At 35.5% G+C, this 27259-nt stretch overlaps 3 protein-coding genes across 9 annotated transcripts; 2 read left to right on the top strand and 1 right to left on the bottom strand.

The window, feature by feature from the left end:
- On the top strand, positions 822-5948 carry LOC105158771 (auxin-induced protein PCNT115-like). 3 transcript variants are annotated; one of them, XM_011075631.2, is made up of 5 exons: positions 822-1173; positions 2481-2681; positions 3687-3859; positions 3934-4248; positions 5332-5453. In XM_011075631.2, the coding sequence occupies exons 1-4, from the start codon at positions 841-843 to the stop codon at positions 4205-4207; spliced, it is 981 nt and encodes a 326-aa protein (XP_011073933.2). In that variant the 5' UTR covers positions 822-840; the 3' UTR covers positions 4208-4248; positions 5332-5453. The 3 variants fall into 3 exon arrangements, with proteins under 3 accessions (XP_011073933.2, XP_011073934.2, XP_011073932.2); XM_011075632.2 differs by having other exon boundaries at positions 823-1173; positions 3934-4058; positions 5332-5496; XM_011075630.2 differs by having other exon boundaries at positions 824-1173; positions 3934-4036; positions 5332-5948.
- On the top strand, positions 7826-14213 carry LOC105158770 (5-oxoprolinase). 5 transcript variants are annotated; one of them, XM_020692856.1, is made up of 2 exons: positions 7826-8274; positions 10201-14213. In XM_020692856.1, the coding sequence occupies exon 2, from the start codon at positions 10211-10213 to the stop codon at positions 14009-14011; it is 3801 nt and encodes a 1266-aa protein (XP_020548515.1). In that variant the 5' UTR covers positions 7826-8274; positions 10201-10210; the 3' UTR covers positions 14012-14213. The 5 variants fall into 5 exon arrangements, with proteins under 5 accessions (XP_020548515.1, XP_020548518.1, XP_020548516.1 ...); XM_020692859.1 differs by having other exon boundaries at positions 10126-14213; XM_020692857.1 differs by lacking the exon at positions 7826-8274 and adding an exon at positions 8293-8438.
- LOC105158769 (serine/threonine-protein kinase rio2-like) lies at positions 19951-26981 on the bottom strand. The gene is made up of 12 exons (XM_011075627.2): positions 26680-26981; positions 26506-26552; positions 26322-26392; positions 25907-26020; positions 25644-25819; positions 25367-25455; positions 24324-24441; positions 24021-24094; positions 23859-23906; positions 22641-22809; positions 21477-21605; positions 19951-20637 (listed from the first exon to the last, which is right to left on the bottom strand). The coding sequence occupies exons 1-12, from the start codon at positions 26761-26763 to the stop codon at positions 20290-20292; spliced, it is 1467 nt and encodes a 488-aa protein (XP_011073929.1). The 5' UTR covers positions 26764-26981; the 3' UTR covers positions 19951-20289.

Genomic DNA, 27259 nt, shown 5'->3' with positions numbered 1-27259 from the left:
TCGACGAAAACTCAAATTGAAGGTATGAAAATGTTCGTCTTGAAGAGAGAATTCTAATGGTACCATTGGGAGTCGGAAATTCTTCCGGACGGCGCCGGAAACTTGTTTCGAAGTTTCCGGCGAAAATGGGCGAAATACCAAATTTTCTTTTTTTTTTTAATTTTTTAATTAATTTTAATTATATTAGTTAAAATATATTTTAGTTAATTAATAATATTTTAGATAATTATATAATTAAATATTTTGGCTAATTAATAGTAATTATAATAATAATTATTGTAATTAAATATATATTTTAATTAATTAAAAATAATAGTTAGATTTAATAATTAATAATTACAAAATTATTTGAATTTAAATATAATTTAATTTAATATTTCAATTTAAATTTAATATGTCAAAATTTAATTTATTTTTTAAGGTGAGAAATGACAAAAGAAATACACAAAACAAACAAAAAACCCCTTTCTGTGTTATATAGACCCATGGAGGGTATTTTGGTCCAAAAAATTATTAAATATCAACCTAAATCGAAGAAAAAGACCATCAAACGCAGCAGACGCGCGTCTTCTTCACTTCCCGTTAGTTGCTGACAGAATAGGGGTTTTTTGGTGACTAAAACAAAACAGGAGGGAGATTTTAGCCTATTCTGAAAACAGGGAGGTACTTTTTGCAAACTTTTTAAAACATAGAGGAGTTTTATGCATTTTGTCCTAATTCGTACGCAGCCCGTGGTATGCGCTAGCATCCTTTTATTTTATTTAATTTGTAAATAAGCACGTGCTAGTACAATATATATTTGGGTAAAGGAAGCACGTGTTGTTTGTTCATTTACGCGCAATGGCCATACAATACATGTCGAAACACAACTTTCTACTCTCTCCGCCACTTAACTGCCTTCCCCGTTTCTCTTTTCGTTCATCAGTTACAATTCAGTTCAAAATCATTGCGTCTCAAACGGGAGTGAATGTGCCGAGAATCAAGCTGGGTTCTCAGGGCCTTGAGGTGTCGAAACAAGGGTTGGGGTGTCTGGGCATGTCAACCAGCTACGCCCCGCGAAAGCCCGAGCCCGAAATGATCGAACTCATCCACCACGCTATCAACTCCGGCGTCACATTTCTCGACACCTCCGACGTCTATGGTCCTCATACCAATGAGATTCTCCTCGGAAAGGTTTGTTTTCCTGCTACTCTCCTTCGCTTCCTATTTAGCAACTAGAAATGCTTTTACTGAATGTTTAGTAGTGAGGTTGAAGCTTTTGAATTTGACTTAGAAAATCTTCCTTTTTCATGTATAGATTATTTATCAAGTTGAATGAGTATTATATATCCATAATTGAGAAGGGTTTTTCGTGAAGTTGTAAAGATTGAATTCTAAGCATCCAAGCGAAAGGGTCAGTTATTTTGTCACGAGAACGGAGTGAAGCTTATAATCCTGCACTAATATACATATTGTAACTTTTGGTTTTACATATTAGCCTATTTACTATGTTATGTTAGTTTGTTTAATTGTTGCTACAATTTCATGACGAATTCATTGAGTATATATGCTTAATTTGATATTAATTGTAAGGGAACATATAAAAGATGGTGGACTATTATAATGCATTGAGAGGTAAGAGAACAATAAGATGGAAAGTAAAGATGATGGACTAATGAAGAGATTTGACCTTCCTTTTCAAATTTATCAGGTTGATATAATTTGCTCGAGATTACTGGTAATGTATTTTCTATTTTAATCACCTGATAAATTTGCTCGAGATTACTGGTAATGTATTTTCTATTTTAATTGACTTCCTCACGATTAATTCATTAATCTGCCAGTGGGAGTGAGGTGGTTCTTTTTGATAAATTAACAAATATAATTAAGTGGCTAATCATAGTCGTCGTATAAGAAACGAGGGAGTATTACAACTTGCACTTTACCATACCCATTCACAGCTTATTAGTGGACGTGTTTCAAAGCTTCATTTCAGCTCACATGGCTCTCTTATGCGTACATTCACAATTTGAGTCTTCAACTCGGTTTTAATTTTTCGTTTTTCAGTATACTAAGCCTTATAAAATGCTGTACTAATTCATATTTGTTCTGTATTTCAATATTTTATATTCTTTATATTTATGCTTTTACTGTATATTTTGGTTATTTTTCTAAATAATCAAAACTAAAAAAATAGCAAATAGCAAATGCAACTATGGTTTAGTTAAATTTTTATAGCAATATCTTCAAAAAAGTATCAGTAAACTGAAATACCAAACTCTGTTCCGTATTTGGAGTGGCAGTTTTGCTTACTGATTGTCATTTTAGTTCAGTTTTACCTGATGAATGTTCCTGTTTTAGAGTGTATTTACAGCTTTTACTTAGTTTCTTTCTTAGCAAAGCATAATTTGCCTTAAAATATATGATTTCCTCTCTAATGTACTTGTGGTTTGACTATGTGAACTCAAACTCTGACTTACTAGTAGTTGTAACCAGTGCAGGCTATGAAAGGAGGCATGAGAGAAAAAGTGCAAATAGCTACCAAGTTTGGGGTAATACTGAAGGATGGAAAGATGGAAGTACATGGCGAACCGGCATATGTGAGGACTGCATGTGAGGCAAGCTTGAAGCGCCTTGATGTTGACTGCATTGATCTCTATTATGCTCATCGGATTGACACTCGTGTACCCATTGAAGTCACGGTGAGTACTCTTCAACAGAAACGTTATTCTGGAACTGCATTCAGTGTTATGCTTGATTGTATATTCTGTGACTAAGGTGTACTTGTAATTTTAGTCTACAAGCTGCTGTATGTGCTTCTGATTAAGATTGTTTACTTCTGAAGATAGTTTTGCATTTTCCTTGTCTTTTTTCTTTGAAAAGTTATGATCCGACTGATCAAAGTTTAGTTTTACTTGAAAGATGAAGATCTCGCAATGTAGCAGACACCAAAATCACCAACAACTGTAGATTTTATGGATCTTTGTTCTTTCCTGTGTATATGGTGTCTATATATATGTATGATGTGGGGAAGAAAGATACAAAAACAGAGATCGAGAGCATATTTCTGTATAAATAACAATCTAAGTTTTCTTATTGCAACCGCGGCTGAAAATTTTGTAGAGAGAGTAAACCATTTCTATGGAAATATAGTTTAATTAGACCCAAGTTATTCTAATTATGAGTTCTGTCTGAATTGCAGCTCTGTTCACAAGAATAATGCTGCCATTTTTGTGATTGTGTAATGCAAGGAGTGGTGTTTTCATTACTTGGTTTCATCCTCTGATTTTCTGGAAACAAATATTATGCTTTCTGATGCCTGTGATACTTTATCATTTGTGTTATATATAGGAACTGATTAACAAGACTAGCTGACCTCAAATGTATTTGGAAAAACATTCAGTTTGTGATTGACAAGTACAGTATCAGATTGTGGGACATGAACCTGGTTGTTTCTTTTCCCACTGCTCTATGATCTCAATTTTTGTTAGTGGTTCCCACTTCTCAAACAAGTTCAGCTCTATACATACAACTCATGCATAAGGATAGTGTAGTACAGAATGGAACTGTATCTATCAGTGAGACAACTTGTAAATATATTTGGTGGTTCAAGTATGTAGTCATATTTGGTTTCTCTATTCCGTGCCCATTCTCTTGGTTTCTATTGGGGTTATTACTATATCTTATATTGTCTCATCCTTGCCAAGATGGGAGAACTAAAGAAATTGGTTGAAGAAGGGAAAATAAAGTATGTTGGCCTCTCGGAGCCCTCTGTTTCAACACTCAAAAGGGCTCACACTGTTCATCCTATAGCTGCTATTCAGATCGAATGGTCATTGTGGGCAAGAGATGTGGAAGAAGAACTAATTCCTACATGCAGGTAGGAAGCTTTCTCCAATTTATATGTTTTGAGAAAATAGTAATATTCTGTGTTTGCTTTTCATATGATTTCAGGGAACTTGGTATTGGGATCGTTCCATACACTCCACTTGGTAAGGGTTTCCTTTCATCAGGTCCCAAGTTGGTACAGAATCTGGTAGAGGGTGACAGTCGTAAGGTTGGTGCATATCAGCACTTTTGTAAGTCCACTCAGAAGACAAGAATTCAATTTTTGTGCATATTAAGTAACTCTTTTTCTTCATTTATTTGCTTAATCTCACTTGCGCCGGTGCCTATTCCTAACTTCTTCAGTTTGTTCACCTTCAATTTTTTTAAGTTGCCGAGCTAAAATATTTTTGCGTCAGAAATTGGTTGAGGGTTAAGGCAAAGGTAATTATATCTTTAAGATTGTCATTTGATACTTGTCGCAAGTATTATCTTTTATTGTAGGGTGTCTTCACTCTTTGTATCATTTTGGTCACTATTTTTTGGCTCTCAATGGAGTGCCAAATAAGTCATTCTAGTCTTCCAGGCCCTGATTTTGACTGATAGGATGTATCAGTGTAAATGTTCAAACTTCACAAGAAGGGTGGTTTCTGTATTTTGACTATGTAACAGGGGAGTCAGTATAACTTGCAATTTTCCACTTTATAGAGATAAGGCTGTGACTTCTCATCAATTGATAAGATAGACAGAGTTAAAAGAATATGAAGGTGTAAATTTATGCGACTCCAATATTAATGACCGATTAATGCAGTCTTTCGCTTTAAAGAGAGTTTCTCCTTATAAATCTAATTAGCTATTCTGAGAAGAACCACTAGTAGAACTCTGGAGGATCTGTTGTGGATGTCAAAGAAACCACTAGTCATTTTTTCTTGATGGACACAAAGATCTCAACATACCATACCTGAAAAGGATGATAGATCTATTTGTCATACAAGAAATGCATAGCAAATCGAATCATAATTTAAGTTGTACGAAAGCTCTTATTAGGTTGGTATTAGGCTCCCTTTATTATAACTGTCTGATTTGAGTTAGTTCCCTGCAACTCTCAGCTATATGAAATCAGTTCACTGCAACTCTCAGCTATATGTTGTACACTTTCCAATTATTTAGTTGATGGTCATCATGATCTCAATTGGAGTTAGGATTGACATCTAGGTGATGCTGCACTATCTGGTGTTTCTTGATTGGCCATTTGATGTTCAGGTCCAATTCTTGACTGGTCATTAATTCATGTGTGTTCGATGTTATGCTGTAACAAAGTTACTTGTTCAAGTTTTCATGGACATGGTAAAGGCAGGGGCCCCTTCAGATGGTCCAAATATCTTTGTTCCTTATGGTTCATGAGGCTGTTGTTCCAAGAGTATTTTGCATGAACGATTTTGTATGGACGAATGTTGTTACTTAACCAAGATGATACCAACACTGGTTTCATTTGTATGCTAATAAAGTATGTCAAAATTTTTGTAGGTTTTCCCAAGGTTCCAGCCTGAAAATTTTGAAAGTAACAAGGTGGTATATGAACGAATTAGTGAAATGGCTGCAAGGAAAGGGTGCACCCCATCTCAACTATCATTGGCTTGGGTTCATCACCAAGGAGATGATGTGTCCCCCATACCTGGTACCACCAAGGTTGAACATTTCAATGAAAATATTGGAGCTTTATCTGTGAAGTTAACACAAGAAGAGATGACTGAACTCAGTGATTTGGCTGATGCGGTTAAGGGAGAGAGAAATGTTTTCATGAAAAGCACATGGAAATATGCAGACACACCGCTGGTTTATGAGCCAAATCAGGCAAGTCTATCTTATGAGCGCGTATGAGCTCTACAACACCTGGCCGACTCTATCTTGAAGGCTACAATGCAATGCAACAAATCCGGCAGTTCTCAAGTAATAGACAATTTATACCTATTCTGTACTACTATAAATATGTGTTTACACTCCTATTCTCTATTGTCAAAGGTGTATCTACTGATTACTTGAAAAGTAACAAATGAAATAAGCATATATTTACCGGCATGGAGAAGCACTTCATCCTTGGAGCTCCAGCAATATTAACAAAATTGATTGTTGTGCATTCATCTCATGAAGATGATCAGTGTCCAGTGACTTGGGATGGCATCAAAGTGTTTTTTTTTTTAATACCTTCATTATTTTGATGGTCCCAAAAGTTCATTCTGCAGAGCACTCAACTTAATAGAGTCTTATTGTTTATTGTCGAATGAACCAAGTACTTGAGAATCATCTGTTGCAATAGTGTAGTTGGAGGAAATTCGTAAAATCGAATGTTTGAAAAATCCATTAACAAGATAATCAAAACAAGATATGGATTTATAAAGACTTAATTTTATTTTGAAAGCAAATTGGGGTTGACCAATGAACAATGGTGGTACTATTTCTACTTTCCTTAAAAATTATAGCACCTAAAATGCTCCCAATGAAAAAATTTTAGAACCAAAACTGCTACTATCTCAAAAAGTAAAGTACTGAAGGTGAAAGTAAGTTATCAAAAGTGCAAATCTCTGAAAAGTACAGTACAAAAATCTTATTAACTCTGTTTTATAATATAAAAAGAGCATAATAACAAGATATATTATGAAACAAGAATAGATGACACGAAATAGACTCCTAAGAATAAAACCAAGAATGAAATTTAAATTATGAAATCAAAAGTAACAACACAAAGGTAAAATATAATATTTTGTATACGAAAATGTGAAAGTATGAAATTAAATAAGTATGTAAATAGTATCATGAAAAAAAAATTAAAATGCACTTCAAATAATTTATGGTAAAATATGATTAACATATATGGGATCTCACAATATAAGAACTGATTCTTCGGATATATTTTATTAAATCCAAAACAATTATTAACATCATTAAAAATTAATAATTTTAAATATAAAAAATTCAAAATATAATATGGAGTAATAAAATAACATCGAACATAAAAAAAAATGCAAACAAAAAGTAATCAATTCCTATTAAATCAATGTTACGTATCAAAAATCCAAAATAAGGATTTAAGCTTTTAACTAAATATTTTTGTGATAACACCGGATAGTCTTTTATAGTTTAGTATTTTTCCTTCTGAATTAATGATTTTAATTAAAATCATGTATAATAATAAGTGAACAAAACATACAAATGTTTAATTTTAAAGATTAATTTTCTATTTAATAGTAATTTTTTTATACGCGTGATAGTTGCTAGTTTTTGAAAAGTATATTAAAATATTTTATAAACTTAAGAAGATCTTTTCATACTTTAGGACGTAAAAAGCACTCCAAAATAGAGATTTAATAAAGTTTTGGACAAATAAATTGAACAAAAACCTGAACTTTTATTAAAAAAGTATTAAAATTTTTCTTTCTCTCTTGGATGAGATAAATGTTTAGCCTCCCATTAATAAGACTATACTATTTGGAGAAATCATATACACGGTAAAACTAAACGCTCAGAATTTTTTATGACTATTATTTTGATGAGTTGGGAAAATATTTCGATGATCTCCATGTACTAGCTCTCTATTTAATTTGATGAGTTGGGAAAATATGTCTGTTTTTGTATAATAAATAGATTATTCGTCAGTTAAAATTCACTAAATTTGTTGATATTAAAATATGAATAAATTTTAATATTTACACTCAATTGGCTTATTGCAGGTCAAATAAATCTTTTGTAATTGAACTATCCTTATAATAACGAAGTTATATCTCCTCACATCTATTAAGGTGTGAATGTATAAAAATAATTTAATAATAAAAATATTTATTTGACATGTAATAAGTTAATCGATGGTAAATATGAACTTTTATTTAATTTTTTATTAATAATATCAAATTTCATAAAATTTAACTATTAATATTCATTAGATAGTAAGTATCAAGTTAATTATGCGAGACGAAAGGAAGTTTAAAAAGAAGCACGAAGGTTAGACAAAGACAGCATCACTGATTGGATAGAGGGAGAGACTGGAATGGTCCGGCAAAGTCTTGTTTTAATCAGACATCAACAATTCAACATAGACCACAACAAGACGGAAAGATACAGAGGAATAAGACAGACAGCTCGTGGCCTTGTGGTGCCAATTGATGATAGCCTTTAATCACCGAAAAAGCTCTCGGCGGAACTCCCCCGGCCCGGAAGTGATTTCCTTTTGTTTCAATGGCAGCTGATAAAAACAAAATTTAGAAGTATTATATTAATTTTTTATATTATAAAAAAATATTTATAATTATGACAAAGTTGTGGGAGTGATGGTAATTATTCTTATAATAATTACGTGGAGAATCAAAACCTTTCTGGATCTCTCAAGAGTCGAGACACTCCCGCCTCAGTTGACAACCCAATTGCGGGCCCTCGCTATCATTCCCAATCTCCTTTTCCATTTTCATATATTTTCAGGTACCCTAACACTCAATTTTCTTCTTTAATTCAGTCCTTGATAATGGGATATCAATTAGTTTGTATATAGTCCTCACCGGATAGAAGATTTTGGCTGTGGAACTGCTGTTAGAGTTTTCATGTTTTTCCCATCATATGTTTTGGGTCGAAAGTCGTCATACTCGGTATTATCTGTATAAATTGGATGGCTACTTCGTGCTCTGTGTATGTTTGTTTCTCTCTATGCTGATACGCTTGAAATAGAATCGACCAAAAAATTTCGTGGCGTTGAGTAGAACTTCGGCTTATGTTATTGAGAATTCATGGCCCTTTTACTCAATTTTATGGTACATGGATTTTGTATGTTCAAATGGTAGAGTGATGCCCTCAAATACTTCTGTAGTTTCTATGCTGTGCCTATTCGGACCTTGTTCTTCGTCTTCATTTTACATTAGGTATCGGGATTGGAGTGGGATGGGGAGGCTCGGTTGTTTACTTACTTTTGGCGCTGAATATTGTATTAATACTATACAGTATTCAATTGACCACATTTTGTCAACATACAGTTATTGGCAATAATTGTAGGAGAGCTTCATTGAACTTTCCCAGGAACTAAGAACGTATTACACTTTTGCATGTTCTTTCCTTTTACCATTATTATATATGAAAGGCCCATTTAATAAATCCCAGATGAAACTTCTGAAACGTTTCCATAAGGGTTGTTCATTTGTTTTATAAGCAGAACTATTCAGTCAATTCCATAGCAATTGAGGCTTAATAATTTTAAGTGTGGTGCTAAAATTTTATGCCTGTGCACTCAGCTTCTTCTCTTCGCAGGTATGCATTTATTCACATATCATTATTTCTACTCATTTACATGTTGTTTAGGAGTCCTTTGGACTTCGGGCGTGTGATCTCTGCATTTATTTGAGGGCATCACTCTGTAAGTGAGGTAGGTAGCTGTTGTGACCTCTGCAACCATAAACACAGAACAGAAAGTGGTTCGAGAGAATAGTGAAAGATGAATTGAACCATTAAGAAGGAAAAAGAAAAAAAAATTGAACAATTAAGAAGGACAAAGAAAAAATTTAACAATTAAGAAGGAAATAAACAGTGTAGAAAAGAAAGAGGGAAAGGATGGGAAAAAAGAGGAGAAAACAAACGAAGAAAAATTAGCATAATGGCTCTGTAAAGAAAACATTGGCAAGGGGGAAAAAGAGAATAAGGTGGAGAAATAAAGTTGAATTTACATGGAGCTACTTCACATGAATTCAGACCAATAAAACTATGCAAGATATCATAAAAAAAATTGTGATTTGGATTTTCAGGGATTTGAAACTCAGTCATGCTTATTAGCTTTGATGTGAGGTTTAGTACTAGCTTAATTCGCTTAAAGGTTTTTATGTAAATTTTTATGACATTTTTACTGGATTAGGTTTATAAATAGGAGGTGAAGAATTCAATGGTACAAACTAAGAATGGCTTTGGGGCTTATAGGGCTCAAATGATACAGAGATCATGTGTAGGTGTTCTGGTACTTAACTAGCACCACTAGAGCTGGAAATGTTTTATAAGCTAGACTTAGCTAGGTATAATGTTTCTTTCATTGTCAATCTTGTGGCTTTGCCATAGTTTTGACATCTAAATCATTTCTTCTATAGTTCCAGAGTGCCTATATGTGTAGTTTATCCTGTGTTGTATGGAGATTCAAGGACTTTTCATGTTATGTTATTTTGCTTTTTGATAATCTATAATTCCCTAATCCCTAGACATGCAGACAAACATCCATGTGCAGCATCATATACGCTTGAGAATTTGATTCTTAGTTGTAGTGTATATTCTCTCCCTTTATTTCTCTTTTACATTTGACAGGCTGCTATACCTGAAAGTCATCCTGGGATAGACCAACAAGCTTGCTTAAATCTTTTGTATACTATTATTTCTCAGGTGATAACTAATGGGGAGTGTCGATGGAGGGAAGCTCAGATTTTGCATTGATAGAGGGGGCACATTCACTGATGTGTATGCCGAAATTCCTGGTAGATCTGAAGGGCGAGTAATGAAGCTGCTGTCTGTAGACCCAGCTAACTATGATGATGCCCCAGTAGAAGGAATTAGAAGGATTCTAGAAGAATTTACTGGACAAAAGATTCCTCGAAGTTCAAAGGTCCCCACGGATAAGATTGAATGGGTAAGGATGGGAACAACAGTGGCAACAAATGCATTGTTAGAAAGGAAAGGGGAAAAAATTGCACTCTGTGTGACCCAAGGCTTCAAGGATTTGCTGCAGATTGGTAACCAGGCCCGCCCAAATATCTTTGACCTCACTGTATCAAAACCATCAAATCTTTATGAAGAGGTTGTGGAAATTGATGAGAGAGTTGAGCTTGTTCTTGCCAAGGACGTAAAGGTAGATTCTTCTGCATCAATAGTTCAGGGTATTTCAGGTGAGCTTGTCAGGGTTGTGAAGCCACTTAATGAGGAAGCTTTAAAACCTTTGCTCAAGGGTCTACTGGAAAAAGGCATTACCTGCTTAGCGGTAGTTTTACTACATTCATACACTTACCCACACCATGAGATATCAGTTGAAAAGTTGGCAATGAGTTTGGGATTTAAACACGTGTCTTTGTCGTCTGCTTTGACTCCCATGGTTCGAGCTGTCCCTCGGGGTTTCACCGCATGCGTGGACGCCTACCTGACTCCAGTTATTAAAGAGTATTTAAAAGGATTTATATCTAAGTTTGATGAGGGTCTATCTAAACTGAATGTTTTGTTTATGCAATCAGATGGTGGATTGGCCCCAGAAAGTAGATTTTCTGGTCATAAAGCTGTTTTATCTGGTCCTGCAGGTGGAGTTGTTGGATACTCACAGACACTCTTTGGGCTTGAGACAGAAAAGCCCCTTATTGGCTTTGACATGGGTGGTACATCTACTGATGTGAGCCGTTATGCTGGCAGTTATGAACATGTTATAGAAACCCAAATTTCTGGAGCAATAATTCAAGCACCTCAGCTTGAGATTAACACAGTAGCTGCTGGCGGTGGATCAAAACTAAAATTCCAATTTGGAGCTTTCAGGGTGGGTCCAGAATCAGTTGGTGCCCATCCAGGACCTGTTTGTTATCGTAAGGGAGGGGAACTGGCTGTTACCGATGCAAATCTTATCCTAGGATATGTCATTCCTGATTATTTCCCGTCAATCTTTGGCCCAAGTGAAGATCAGCCATTAGATATCAATGCAACTAGAGTTGAGTTTGAGAAACTTGCAAAACAAATCAATTTCTACAGAAAGAATCAGGATCCAGCAGCAAAGGATATGACGGTGGAGGAAATTGCTCAGGGATTTGTTAATGTTGCAAATGAGACCATGTGCCGCCCTATTCGACAATTGACTGAGATGAAAGGTCACGAGACAAAGAATCATGCTCTTGCTTGCTTTGGAGGTGCTGGACCCCAACATGCCTGTGCTATTGCCAGATCCTTGGGCATGAAAGAGGTACTAATTCACAAGTTTTGTGGGATTTTAAGTGCATATGGGATGGGAATGGCAGATGTTGTGGAGGAAGAACAGGAACCATATTCTGCTGTTTATGGTCCTGAATCTGTGTTGGAGGCCTCTAACAGAGAAGCAACTCTATTGAAACGTGTAAAAAAGAAGCTGCTAGTGCAAGGTTTTAAAGAGGAAAATATTACAACTGAAACATATCTAAATCTAAGATATGAGGGAACAGACACTGCAATTATGGTAAAGTGCCCTATAAATGAAAATGGATCTAGAGGAGATTACGCTGTTGAGTTTGTTAACTTATTTCAACAGGAATATGGATTTAAACTCCAAAACAGGAATATCCTGATATGTGATGTGAGAGTTCGTGGTATTGGAGTCACTAACATACTTAAGCCCCAAGCTCTAGAGCCTGGTTCAGGGACACCAAAAATTGAAGGTCGATATAAGGTTTATTTTGGGAATGGCTGGCACGATACACCTCTGTTCAGGCTGGAAAATTTGGTATATGGTCATGTCATCTGTGGTCCTGCTGTAATCATGAATGGTAATAGTACTGTCATAGTAGAACCTAGCTGTAAGGCTATTATTACAAAATATGGCAACATAAAGATTGAGATAGAGTCAATCCATAATGTAGTGCAAGTAGCAAAAGAAGTTGCAGATGTTGTGCAACTCTCGATATTCAATCATAGATTTATGGGGATAGCTGAACAGATGGGACGCACCCTACAGCGAACTTCAATATCAACAAATATTAAAGAAAGATTGGATTTCTCTTGTGCTCTTTTTGGTCCTGATGGTGGTCTAGTTGCAAATGCTCCTCATGTTCCTGTGCATTTAGGGGCTATGTCCAGCACAGTCAGGTGGCAACTGAATTACTGGGGTGACAATTTGAATGAAGGCGATGTTCTTGTTACAAATCATCCTTGTGCTGGAGGCAGCCATCTGCCAGATATAACTGTTGTTACTCCTGTTTTTGATAAGGGGAAACTGGTATTCTTTGTTGCAAGTAGAGGGCATCATGCAGAGATTGGAGGAATTACTCCTGGAAGCATGCCGCCATTCTCGAAGTCCATATGGGAGGAAGGAGCCGCAATCAAAGCATTCAAGCTTGTGGAAAAGGGGGACTTTCAAGAAGAAGGTATCAGCCAACTTCTCCTATTTCCATCTGCTGATGAATCAGCTCATAAGATCCCTGGGACACGCAGGCTTCAAGATAATTTATCAGATCTGCATGCACAAATAGCTGCAAACCAAAGAGGGATTTCACTTATTAAGGAGCTTATTGAGCAATATGGTCTGGAAACTGTTCAGTCATACATGAAACATGTCCAGGTTAATGCTGAAGGTGCAGTGAGAGAAATGCTCAAGTCTGTTGCTGCTAAAGTTTCCTCTGAGTCTGCTAAAGTTGAAGGAGATTCGGTGATCATTGAAGAAGAAGATTCCATGGATGATGGGTCCATCATACATTTGAAACTCACAATTGATGGGCAGTCAGGAGAAGCACTTTTTGATTTTTCTGGGACAAGCCCAGAAGTTTATGGGAATTGGAATTCCCCTGAGGCAGTTACAGCTGCTGCTGTCATTTACTGTCTGCGCTGTTTGGTGAATGTTGATATTCCTCTTAATCAGGGATGCTTGGCTCCTGTAAAGATATATATTCCTCCAGGTTGTTTTCTCTCTCCAAGTGATAAGGCTGCGGTGGTTGGTGGTAATGTTTTAACATCACAAAGGATAACTGATGTTGTTCTTACAGCCTTTCAAGCTTGTGCTTGTTCACAGGGTTGCATGAATAATTTAACCTTTGGGGATGATACTTTTGGCTACTATGAGACAATTGGAGGTGGAAGTGGTGCTGGCCCCAGCTGGACTGGTACTAGTGGGGTGCAGTGCCACATGACTAATACTCGTATGACTGATCCTGAGATATTTGAGCAGAGATATCCAGTTCTATTACATAGATTTGGATTAAGGGAGAACAGTGGCGGTGCTGGAGTTCATAGAGGAGGTGATGGAATTGTTAGGGAAATAGAATTCAGACGCCCTGTTGTTGTTAGTATTCTATCGGAAAGGCGTGTACTTGCCCCAAGAGGGCTAAAGGGCGGAAAAGATGGAGCTAGAGGAGCTAATTACCTTATTACTAAGGACAAACGCAAGGTATATCTCGGAGGGAAAAACACAGTTGAGGTGCAAGCTGGGGAAATTCTTCAGATTTTAACTCCAGGTGGCGGTGGATGGGGTTCCTTATGAACAACACATGCTATCTGTTTTCTGTAAGCGGTTTGCATATCTTTCTTGTCTTGCATCAGTATTACTAATGTCTTCCCTACAGGGTGTGCTATGTATGAAGTCCGTGAGCTCCCTTAGGGACATGGATGAATAATAAAACTGACATTCTGTCTGTATTCTTTCAGTGGGTATATGCATTAATATGATGTTAATTCTGTTCTCAGCTTATAGCTTTTGAAGTTTGCTTCTTTCTCTGTCTTTTTTTTTTTTTTTTTTTTTTTTTTTTATGATGATGAATGCTTTTGTAGTTCGTGTCAATTGCTTTGTAAACATGAAGTTGCTCTTGTCTCCTTTTCAAGATGTTAAGAGCTTCAGATACGGTATATCCTGTGAAAGGTCAGGCAAATAACTAACTGATCGCCATTATTGTTTGGCTTTTGCAGCCAATCCTGAAAGTCGTTGTTATGGTCTCAACTTATCCAAGGACAAGACCTAAATGTAAACTGCAAGTTTTGACTTGCGTGAAATCAGATTGTTCGCATAAATACCATTCTTTTAAGGGATAATTACATTTACACCCCCTGATCTATAGTCTATCTACACAAACCATCTTGTCTTTTGTATAATTACAAAAACTATAGATCAATGAGTCTCAATGTAATTATCCCTTATTTTAATCTAAGAGAAAAGGATTCTTACAACTTTGTGGCATTTCATGAGAACTTACCTTGTTTGTTCAATTTGTTGGCACTCTAGGCAAATTCTATTAATTGCTTATATTTAGCATTCAGTGTTTTGTACATGTTCAGGATCCTCTGCATCTGCTTCAGATTCAACTTTATTTCACCCGTATCTTGAAATCTATTTATAGAAACCAAGCTTGAAACTTGTGTATAGCTAAACAGAAATATGTTTTGTGTTGGCCTTTAAGTTTTTTCCTTTGTTTCAACTGATGTGATTGTGATTAAGCTGTCATTTAATATCGATCAAAGAGTTCATGGTGGACGACATAATTATGCTTTTTTAGTTGATTCCCAACATATTTGTTTTCCGAAGTTAGGATTTGGATGCAACTGTGTTAGGTTTCCAATATTGATGTTGGCTTTTCTCTTTTTCATTTTATCATAATTTAGAATTAAAAGGTTGCACCAGTGTGATGTTCTTGTTTTGTTGGTGCCTAGATTAAGACAGTAAAAGAGTTCTGATGTTTGGCAACACTGAGCCAATTGTTTTATAATTTTTAACTAACCAGCAGTCATGGTTAAAGCTTGAACTCTGGAAATACGTGACCATGAATGAATTGGTTAAAGCTTTATGCTATGTGGTACTGCAGTATGAGAGTTAGGAGTCTATTGACTGCCCTGTGACAGTAAGCAATTGAAATCATTACAAAGTCTGGCATCTTGATATATCATGCTCTGATAATTTGGACTGGGAAATGTGGGAAACATGACCCCAAAGTAAAGAGATTTGTATATGGAACAGGAACAGGGCAGATCATTAGCACATTTAAAATCTGTCATTTGCCCTTGTTTGGTTTTGTTTTTATTCACTTTTTAATTTTCAGTGTTTTCAAGTGAATTTTTGTTCTTGTATCGGAAAACAAGTGAATTTTTGTTCTTGTATCGGAAATGAAAATATGTATTCTGATGATGGTTTTTCGTTACGAGTAGATGTGGTAAAATGGAAAATGTGTTTGGGATTAGTTATTTGCAATAGTTCCTCCCAGGGCCGAACCAATATTAGAATGTGAAAATTGAGAAGAAAGAGGAAAGTAAAAATTGGTGACATGATTTGAAAAATAGAGAAATTGAAGTAGTACTTTTTCTCTCTACTTTTTATTTTTCTTGTATTTTATTTCTTGTCAATTCTATGTATTCTAATTATTTTCTGCTTGTCTAATTATTATCCATTTTGTTGTACGTCACTTCTTCATTAAGGGCTCTTGGCACTCGAATCAGTTCAATAGAATTTTCTTTTTGTGTTTGGTATTCAATAGTTGTGAATTGTTAATGTGATGTATGTTAAATATGTAGCTGATGTGAATTTTGTAATTATATCGTGGTTGGAGTTTTATGATTATAATTTAGTATGGTAAATGATTAGTTTTAATATTATTAATGATTTTCTATTATATTTTTTTATTTTTATTAGTTTTCATAATTATAAATATTTGCCCATAAGCTTTACAAATCCATCATACAAAGGTTTGATATTTTCATCTTTGAAGAAAAATGCAAATTGTAGATTCTAAGTACCATTTTGTTTCTAAAAACAGCATTTTCTTTATCCATCCTCAGACCGATTGGATTGTGCAGGTTTCTGTATTGGTGGGTTTGGCCTTGGAGAGAGTATGGACGAACGCCCTGCTCTTCTCAATGCTATTTCAGTAGAAAGTCATTAGTCCCATGCTGATATCTTCTTTGCATTACTGTTGTACGATTTAAAAGAAAGGCATTGCTTCACAAGAGAAGCGGTTTATGATATCTGTGAACCTCCGAGATTATGTATAGGATAAAAAGTCCATATCATCAATAAATTCCCTCAAAGTCACGTATCATGTAAAAAATTAGGTGTTGCAGATTTTTGAGATGGAGAATTTCAAGAGAAAAATGGTGTAATCTGTAAAGGAAACATTAAATTGGCAACTTCCATATTTAAGGCGTAGTATAGATTCAATTTTGCTCATGCTTATATTTGTTGTTTTGGTCTTTAGTTTCATTACTATCTCTTACTGCACTCTTATAATTTGATGCAATCTGGTTAAACTACTTCAAAAATCTATATGCATCGCATTTTTCATCTTTGGTGTGTGTCTTGGGGTTTCAAAAAGATATTAATATTTGTATATCCATGTATTAGTGTAGTTGGTGAAACTTCCTTGTTAAGCCTATTCTATTGATGATGCTGTGCATTAGTACATTGAAAGTTACATGTATTACTGCAGGGAACCATAACGACTCTCTCTTCAACAGGGTTGAATATGTTAACTAGAGTTGCAAAGTTACACTTGGCTAAAAACATGGCTGTATCAGTAAATATTTCTTCTTTGGGTTTAGCAAGTTCCTACGGCAAATTCCCATGGCATAAATCTTGAGGAATTGATGAATTGCATCCTTGGGTGGTTTACATATTAGATTTTAAATATATGTCTAGAAGGCAAAACCAAAAAACTGTTGATACATTGTTTCTGATATTAAAAGTGAAGTTAACTAGCAGTAAGACTGCATGAAAAGAAATTCCAAGCCCGGAAGCATTGTGTTTTAAGTGGTAGACAGAGTAGCTGTTAAAGATGATATTATTTGATGAAGATTTGTAGAGGAACAGCCCTTGAAGAAAGTAAGGTTCTCTGGTTGACCATATTGCTTTGATGCAGGGTAGTATGATAAAGGGAAAAATAAAATCTGCTAAGATATTCATATTGATCCTAATTGATAATTGATTTACTTCAAATGATGCTACTGTTATTTTAGTGACGTTCTACTCTTATTAATGCATTTGTTTATCTGTATAAGTTGGCATATTCTTATGTGCTTAGTCATTTCTTTTCTTGTACCGGAGGAAAAGCCACGCCAAATATGTGGTCTTGGACTTGCAGGTATTCACTAATCTTATATTTACCATTTGTTTGCCTCTTTCCTTGAATCTCTCCATCTCAAAGTTTTGCAGCTTGAGTAGGTCCACAGGTTTGTATTTGATCCAACATATAAGACCTTTGTTGTATTTGATCCACCATATCGACTCTTAGGCACCTGCACTTTTGGTTATGATGGAATAATTTGTTTGCATGGACCCTCCTTTTTCTAGTTTTTAGACCTTGACTGTCATTGATCTTCATCTGCTTAGCTATTCTGCAGAGGAAGTCTTGCAAGGTGTTGCTGCCGGCGTTGACCTATTTGACTCCACGTATGTATCGGAGCTTGGCAACACTATTTCCTCTCTCCTTTGCTCCCCCAAATTATGTTTTTTTTTATTTATATGAATAATAATTCTCATCATTATTATTATATTTTAAGCAAAACTCTGAAATGATACAATGTTTGACAGATATATTTACCATCTCACACTAGGAGGCTTCGCACTTACATTTCCTTGGGATGATATTACGAAATGTTGTTCTGATGGTACAATGGCACAAAGATCAATTTCAAAGCAACTGTTTACATGTTAGTTTCTTTAATATCCTGTCTAAGTCTGAGCTGTCCTCACTATAGTTGACATGTGCTGCATGCTGAAACAAGTATTGCCACATCAAAGTCTACTTTGTTCTGAAACAAACATTTGGTGATATTATCTTATTTGCGTACAGTCCGTTGCCTCTTAATATACTATGAGATCTGTACAATTATGGAACTTTATACGAGTGCTCAGCTGTGGTGCAGGAAACAAGAACCTAACATTTTATCTGGTTTAGAGTCCCACTGGATGAGTTTATTAGAAAGAGGCTTTCTGGAGGAGTGTCCCTAGTTATTGCTTTGTCCTGCTAGATTTTCCTGTTATTACTTATTCATCTGCAGTGTTGAAATTGATTGTTACCATTTAAAGATGCTTTTCATATTTCTTCTAATTTGTTTTTACATCACCAATTCTAGAGGGATGCAAGTGCTACACACGTCAGAATCACACAAAGGCGTACATAAACCACTTGTTTAACGTGCACGAGATGTTGGCACAGATTCTATTACAAATGTAAGTACTGACTCCTTGCCCATGGCAGTTGCATTATTTGCTGGTAATGTATTCCTAACATGATGTCTCTTCCATATATCCAGTCATAACACTCACCACTATCTGGGATTCTTCCATGTGGTAAGAGAAGCAATAAAGAGAGGAACATTTCAGGAATTTCGCCAAAATTTTGTAGAAAGTAGGCGTGACCATATATTTGCTGCTGCTTTGGGTGCATGATTTTCACTGTTTGGATGCTGTTAATGCCTCCTGACAAAAGGAGGATAAGAGGCATATGGATTGACTGCTCAGTTGTTGCAATGTTGCACTAAGACAGTCTGCTGCCAAATGAATGATAAGAAGTTGTAGTAGTTGTAATTATTCCAACCTGATTTCATTTTTGGATTGTACTAAGAATCAATTCTCTTTAGCCATTTAACTTCGTGAAAATGACCAAAGAGGTTGTATCTCCCGTTATGTCAAAAACACACACTTAGCGAGAATTTTGATATGTATCTTATTGCTTCACAACTTTTACATTAATTGAAGAATATTTTGCATTTGTTTAATTATATTTTATTTTATATTGATATCATATTCTCCATCATAGTGTGGTTCATACCAATTCAGGAAATCAGCTTCAGATAGTAGAATTTTTTTTCAAGATTTGTTGCTGTATCAATAATCTTCAGTCTTTTCTCATTTAGAGAGATTTTTTCTTTTCTATATTCAATTGAGTATAAGTGTTTGAGTAAATCATTTCTTATGTGACAACAGCAAGGACAATTGTAAGTCAAGAAATGCAAATGGGAAAACAAGAAACTCCAACAGAGGACATCTTTTCTCTAGTCCAGTGAATTGATTCAGCTTATATAATCCCATGCTGGCATTTCATTACATTTACTCCTTTGTAATTGTACTTTAACCGCCATTTTCCAAGATATTATCAACAGTACGTTGACTAATAAAATATAATGATTCATGAGATGAATGGCACTTGAAACTTTATTTAAAATCTTCCGTATGTGATTGTTTGTATAATTATTCAATCAGCCAGCAAAATTTTATGATTCAACCACAACTGAAGGTACGCACCTGTCAACTAGGCAACTTCACATGCAAAATTGATCGCTCACAGGCCACAACTCATGGTTCACAAGGCCAGCCCAAGCTGACTTCACATCTCTACTTTCTTTTATCTTTTCCATTTTTGTACGTGATTCAACACACCATGCCTGTTACGAAACACAAAGATACTAAAGGGAACTGGCACCTCCAACGAGTGGCAAGCATTACTCAAGCCTCACTAAGACAACATTTAGTAGAAACTGCAAACAAAATTTATAAGAATTTAATCAAACACGCTGATATACTTCCTCCCATCGTCTCTGGAACTATATGAAGACCTATTAAATATTACATGGCATGTATATATGTAGGCTGTGAGCAAGGGGAAGCGCAATAAAGCATAATTATCTTTGCTGGTTCACTTGACAGCCACCACTGGAGCAGTATCCACACAAGTCTCACTGCTGGTTGAAGTGTGAATGCAGCCTTACATAAGTCTTCATTGACTCCGACTCCATTCAGTAACCAATTTCTGTAAAATTCCCTTCACTCTTAGTTATAACTTACCAGCTACTTAATTGTTTTTGGATCTTTGAATTGTGAGAGGACCTTCCACCTTTGTCCTTGTAAGCGTTTCTAGAAGTTATAACCTTCCTCCTACCACGGGCTGCTTGGATGGCCCGTTGTCTTTGTTTACTCAGACGCTTTACGAGTTCAGGGTCATCATCAGTCTGCTCATCTTCTTCAGAATCATGCCCTCGCTTTACCTGTGCCTCATCCCCAGCATTATTCTCATGCTCAAGTCTGTTTTTGTGGGGCTTATGTCCTTTTCCGCTATGTTCCTTTGAAGTATCTTGATCCATAATATATTGACGGTTCTCCAAATTACCTTCAGGCAAATCATCTTCTCCCTGCAAATCCAATTTTTTCTTTCAAGAGAGAAAGATACAATTCTAAACATAGAAAATAAAAAACAAACCCGTGGAAAACATTGTAAAGTAATTGATAACGACAGAATTAAGTCTGTAAGAGTAAGTTCCACTTCTGTCATGAATGTGTAATAAATTTCTGAATTACACCTTTGGGGTGTGAATTTTTTAATATAAAATGAAATTTGGCCCAATCAATAAACTCATCCAGCCTTGTTCTGAATGACACCACTGCCAAATTTTGTGGCAGCTCGGGTGCTATTCATGGATTCTTTTGTGCTGTAGGTAGAATGTCTAACACATAACCAAATAGCTTAGCATACAGGTGACCATAAGAAATAAAGAGATGCCAGCTGCAGATGACTAACTGTTAAAGAACACAAGGAGGGAAGCCATTTGCCCAACCCACAAAACCTAGGATACCAGGACATAATGCATGCTTCTGTACTCTCTTTTCCTTTTCCTTGTAGATATTGTTAAGTCGAACTTTATTATGATCATCATCCTTAAGTATCATATTCACGGCTGATTTCCTTCCCTTTCTCACCTTCTCATTAGGACCAGAACCTCGTATAGTTGAAAGGTACAATAGTTGTCATCATGACATTGAGCTCTATAAGAGGATGATTATGGGTGGCGCTTAGTTACAGTTTTCTAAATTATAAAGTTCATTATTTCTGAAGCATCATTTCAATCCTGTCACGCATCAAGCAGAAAACAATATAAAGAGATGTCTACAATCTACAAATTTCAACTGCTCCCGAAGTCTTCATAGGAAACGTAAAATGACAGTCTTTGAGGAAAAATGTATGAATGTTTACCTCTCTAACCAAACTCAAGGACTCAAAATTTTTTATAATGTCATCATTTGTCTGATCAACAATTGCTTGTTCATCTTCAGTTTCTTCAGAATCAGATCCCGGATCTTCCTCGGCATCCCCATCAACAAACTGCATGATAAAGATCAAAATAGAAGCCATTTCAGCAGCCAAAAACGTCATGCTTTAGCACCAAATTCCATGAAGCATGCCAATACTACCAGTGACAATTATATGACTCCAATTGAAAATGGTAGAGTTTGCGTAGTCACCAAAGAGAAAATATGATTTATGACATAGAATCACTACTACAGAAATATATCATTTATATGAAAAGGTGAAAACCTTAAATTTCAAATATCATACCTCAGGATTTTTTGACAGATAATTTAACCTATTGTCTTAACAAAAAACTACAAGTAGAAATCCAATACCAATGATGACAATAGAAATGAAAATCTGAAATTAGCTGAGATAAGACTCAGTAAATATAGGGTGATTCTAGTCCAATATAATTACTAAAGAAATGCCATGTGAAGTATATAGGTCAGAAATACCCAGAAGAACATAATTTCAATTATCCCATCATAATATGGGTTGTCTCAGAAGTGGCTTCAAGGACCAAAGCTGGTTGAATGAAGCAGAAAAGAGCATGCAGAGTTCCAGCATTGACCTTGAACTTAGAACCGAAACCTGTAGGACAACTATTAGACTAGCTACGTTCATTGAGCCTTATATATTGAGCTATTTAGGGGGAAACATTCACATTGTAATTTAGATTAAGAAATCAAACAAAAGTACTAAAAGGAAAAAAGATACAGTAAGCAATGATATAGGTAAGTTAGCTGATTTCAACAGTATATTCATAGCAACGGACTGCACATCTTCCATAAAGGTCTACTGAAGCACCATTTGTTATTGATAAATCTCAGGAAGAAGGGCAACTCTATTGCATCAAACAAGATAGTTATAGGACAAGCAAGCCTTTAAGCTTTAACTTATGCAATGACGCTATACAGCAGCGTGGGAGATATTATAGTAATGGATGCTGTAGTCCGAAGCATTGAAATTTAAATTGTATAGGATAAACATGTACTTTTGTTGCTACTTTATAGCAAAAAGCATCCTCTTAAGAGACACTTGACAGAGGAAAGACTAAAGTTGTACCTTCTCTATATCATCTTGATCCTTTCTAGTGAAACCACTTGCTTCAAGTTCCTTGTCCAGGAAACCAGAAGCTTTCTTTATGTCCGAGAACTGAGGCCTGCAATCTTCATCAGATTGGACTTCTGAATCGTCATGTTCAACTTCATTTTCATCAGAATTGATGTTGAACCTAATTGAAATACCAAAATGAAGAAAAAGTACGGACCATAGTCATATTATGTACAGGGATGGAACTTGCATTTCATAATCAGGAATATATAAAGCCCATGTTTGGATTCTAAGACGTATTTAACTCCAATTGTTTGAATACAATATATTTCTCTCTTCTCCTTTCTCTTCCTTTCTACTCCTATCTGTAAGCAAGAACTACATTGTACAAGATCAGAGAGAATATTTAATATCCTTCTTCACCGAATACTAAACTCAGGGTTCACAAGGTGCAACCACTTTCAACAATATATTCAACATAATTACCAACTTATTAGGAATTAAAAATGTTTCTTCTAAACCAAATTAATTTGTCAACCATATTGGTTGCACTAAGAAATATGATTCACAGCATAGCAACAAAAATCAAACAAGTCATTGCCTTTCACCTGAGAAGATGGAAAGACCACAAAGACAAGCTTGACTAATAAGGTAGACCAAAATCTTTGCACTTCAGTCATCATTGGATGCTTACATGCATTACTGGATTCTATCAAATTAGAATGCACAACTACGATGGTGTTTGGGTCAGCTTATAAGCTTTTCAAACCATCTTATAACATCTATCAATGAATGCACAACTAAGATGGTGTTTGGGGTCAGCTTATAAGCTTTTTAAATTATCTTATAACATATTTGAAGCTTATAAGATATTACAAATTGTTTGGTAAACTTTTTTAGAGAAAGAGTTTATAAGTTGGTATCTTATCTTACCCAAACACTTCAAGAACTTGCTTTCAAAATAAAATTTGACATCTTAGAAAAACATGTTATAAGATGTATAAGCTTATAAGATCTTTTAGATAATCTTAGCCAAACACACTTTAAATGTTGGTGGGTCACAATGCCATTGAGCCAATACAACACATTTAACTGGTCATGCTTCTAAAAAGTTGCCAAATAACATGAGATAAAAATTGCACTATCTGAACAAAAAGAAAACAGAAAATACTCATTTACTCATTTTTCCATGTTACAACTCAAGAATTGGTTTTGAAATAGTCCACTAACCTCTTTCTAAAGAACTTAAATATGCATTCAACATCACGATCAAAGTACCTGAAAATGGGGAAATTAGTTTCAGATATAGATAAAATGCCCATACGAATGCACCCCAATCTTAGCATAAACAACTAGCATAAAAGGGTAGTGTGGATGGTGAGCACATCATACATCTTGGCGTTTCGATGAGAAACTGAAACCATTTGCGGAAAATCAATCATTGTAACCTTCTCATCCTCATCAATCTAGAAAAAGGAAAATAGGTAAAAGGAAATTAGATTCCATAATGCATGAAAAAATTGTGTAAAACTGATGCCTTGAGAACAACAGAAAAAGTCTTAGCCAACAGAGAGGAGCATGTATTAAGATACTATACCAGTTCCAAAAAGCCAGGCAGACTGGGTCTTATGAATCGACTATAATAAAATTCAAAAGAACAAATGAATGTGCTATGAAAGTGCTTCAGTAGTGTACCATGATATTGAATTCATTGAAATCGCAGTGAATAAGTCCATGCTCTGCCAGGCGAACAATAAGTTCAAGGATTGTTTCAAAGACCGTGTCTGGGTTTTGCAATTGCTTAACCTGCACACTGCATGAAGCAGGATCTTACATGCTGTGTGAATCCAAGCATCATGAAGACCTCAGTAGAAATTATTGGACAAGAGAAAACAAGTAGTTGTCGTTCATTTTATTTCTCCCTTGGAGAAGGGGTTGGTTTGGAAGGAGAAATCACGGAGAGACACATCAAACACCTAAGCAAATTAAGAATAAATGCTCCACACATCAACAGTCAATTCTACTTGGATAACCAGCAAAAACAAGAAACAATAATGATATTTTGTGATTCATGGGATGAGATCTTCACCAGTTCTGTATCATCCCTACTTCCGAGCACACTTAGCCATCTGAATGCATCAAACAGTCACTATGCAAGTGATTAGGTCCTAAAATAATATTAATTCACATCGCTGCAGTTGCCTGTCCTCATTCAAGAGTCAATTTCAGCCCCACTATATTTTGGTTTCAGGATTGTTTCAGAATATGCTCATGCAATCACTAGTTCCAGTTTCGGAGACCACTACTCCAGAAAGCTATTGTCAACATCATTACAGATCTAGAGTATCTATATTAGCTCTATCATCCACATCTTTGCAGAACAAACTTCACTATGCTAGTCCTTTATCAGTCAACATCCACAGCAACTTGGTACAAGATCATATACTCCTTTAAGGTAATTTACAAAGTACAAACCAGCGCTCATGAATATTATTTCAAAATCAGAATCACCCTCTCAAGATTCTCATTCTCCTAGATTATAGACCACGATTAGAAAATATAAATGAGGTATTTGTTCTTTGAAATGGTAATTTAGTAGCATCCATCACAATAATTCACTCGCCATACATCTATGTGGTCACTTTTTACTTAGACTGCGATCGAGTTACTATATACATGACAACAAAAACCTTCATTATATGGTAGCATACACAAGGCATTCAGTGCTTAACACTTACAGCGGATAACCTTGGATGAGTGACATGATGACACAATGCCGATTGCAATCCACAGCATGTGGAACAGGAAAACCGTGTTCGTCCAAAGCCTGCCCAGGAGAAGCCAACCCAAATAAGACTGATTTGATGCAAGCAATAGCACTTTTTTTCTTACTTCCAACAATGCAAATAAGTTTCAACTAAAAGAATATCATTTGATGCAAGCAATAGCACTTTTTTTCTTACTTCCAACAATGCAAATAAGTTTCAACTAAAAGAATATCTAGAGTAATCAAACCTTCATAAATGCAAACTCCTTGAGAGCAGCAAGCCGTGACAAGTACAGCCAATTATAGCTACTACGGTGCCTCAAATAATCACGTTTAGACTTGACTGCCCTGAAAGATACCCTACCAAGCCTATGCAGCTTCATGGCAAGAACTGTGCCATCCTCCGTAGCGACCTCAAAAATATCTTGAAAACAGGATCATAAATCAAGAATGATTTCCAGACTGAAAAAAATATATAAGAAAACATCAAATGGATGCAAGGCAATGATACCAGATTCCTTTCCCACACCAATTTGACGACCAACCGCAGCAAAAACTCCACGGTTAACCAATGTCTTAATTGCAAGAAAGTCATAGCCCAAATATGTCAGCCGGAAACCATCATCTACACCAAGTGTATGCTACATTCAGATTTATTCGAAGTACATAAACAGCAACTGAAAGAAAAGCTCAACTCAAAATCTGGGAATTATCAAGGAAATTTATTCATACATCTTTATGAAAGGAATTAATTACGTGATCAAGAAATCACATTTAGAAACAAAGGACTTCCACCAAATTAACAAGAAAAAGTGCTCATTAAGCAATAACATATATGGTACTATTCTCAACAAAGATAGCAGCAAAAGTAACCTCCAACAGTTGCTTACAAACTACAAATAACAGAGTAAGAGTTGAGAACTAACATTTGGAAGAATCATGATGCAAGAGTTTGTGCTTAAGCAAATTCTTCAAAACTTTATAGGTGCCACCATGCCTACATGTGAACGCATACAGAAGATCAGCATATTTAACACAAGACTAAAACTTAATCAGAAACTAACGAAGTTAATAAATGAGAAATCAAACATGAACCAGCCAATAACTCACTTGAGGGACGCGATTCTGTCAATCAACTCCGACGGTACAATGTCATGCTAAACCCTCCAATCACATTAAAAAAAGAAACATATTTTATTATCTAAGCAGTAAACAAAATCATGGTAGTAGATATTCTATAGGAAAAACTGGGAAAAAAAAACATTTGTAGGAGAAAAGACAAACATTCCGCATGCCCATCTCGACGGCGGTAAGAACCCTGAAATCATCTTTGGAGAGGTATCTCAGCGCGTCCACATCCAACTTCATCTTTTCTTTGCAATTTCACTTTCACAAAGCAATTACACGCTATCCAGAGAAAATAAGCCGACTTCAACGAACTACAGTGGGCCGGAGAACGCAGCGACACAACGGTGGCGGAGGCTGCGGGGTACAGAAGGGAGTGTGGGGTGGGCCGGAGAACGCAGCGACACAACGGTGGCGGAGGCTGCGTGTTTGAGCAATGTGCTTCTTTCTTATAGTATGTATGTATATATATGTCTATAGCAAATATCAAACGTTATTGGGTTGACATAGGAAAACGGGCTTTGTGGTGATATTATAATAACATTATGGATAGTTAGTGTAATTATATATAAATTTTTTATAATTTAAAAAAATAAATTTAGAATTCTTAATTTTAATTCGTTCAATAAACAGATTGTGTTTTATTTTTTTACAATCCAATAAATAGATCTTTTATTAGTAAAATTTAGGGTAATTACAACCATCCTTTTAAAATTTGGTAAAATTATAAATACCTTTT

This window comes from Sesamum indicum, linkage group LG3 (genome assembly GCF_000512975.1).
Source record: "Sesamum indicum cultivar Zhongzhi No. 13 linkage group LG3, S_indicum_v1.0, whole genome shotgun sequence".
Lineage (NCBI taxonomy): Eukaryota > Viridiplantae > Streptophyta > Magnoliopsida > Lamiales > Pedaliaceae > Sesamum > Sesamum indicum.
Note: the sequence above shows the minus strand (reverse complement) of the source record. Positions and strands in the feature narration are given on the sequence as shown.

Bases quoted from the DNA above. Each gene is read 5' to 3' on its own strand.
- LOC105158771 (XM_011075630.2), top strand. From the start codon at position 841: ATGGCCATACAATACATGTCGAAACACAACTTTCTACTCTCTCCGCCA. The intron at 1,174-2,480 runs GTTTGTTTTCCT...TAACCAGTGCAG, and splicing joins ATGAGATTCTCCTCGGAAAG to GCTATGAAAGGAGGCATGAG. The intron at 2,682-3,686 runs GTGAGTACTCTT...ATCCTTGCCAAG, and splicing joins GTGTACCCATTGAAGTCACG to ATGGGAGAACTAAAGAAATT.
- LOC105158770 (XM_020692856.1), top strand. From the start codon at position 10,211: ATGGGGAGTGTCGATGGAGGGAAGCTCAGATTTTGCATTGATAGAGGG.
- LOC105158769 (XM_011075627.2), bottom strand. From the start codon at position 26,763: ATGAAGTTGGATGTGGACGCGCTGAGATACCTCTCCAAAGATGATTTC. The intron at 24,442-25,366 runs GTAAGTGTTAAG...TGCTTCATGCAG, and splicing joins CTCATCCAAGGTTATCCGCT to TGTGCAGGTTAAGCAATTGC. The intron at 20,638-21,476 runs GTAAACATTCAT...TTGGATTTGCAG, and splicing joins CCTTGAGTTTGGTTAGAGAG to GGAGAAGATGATTTGCCTGA.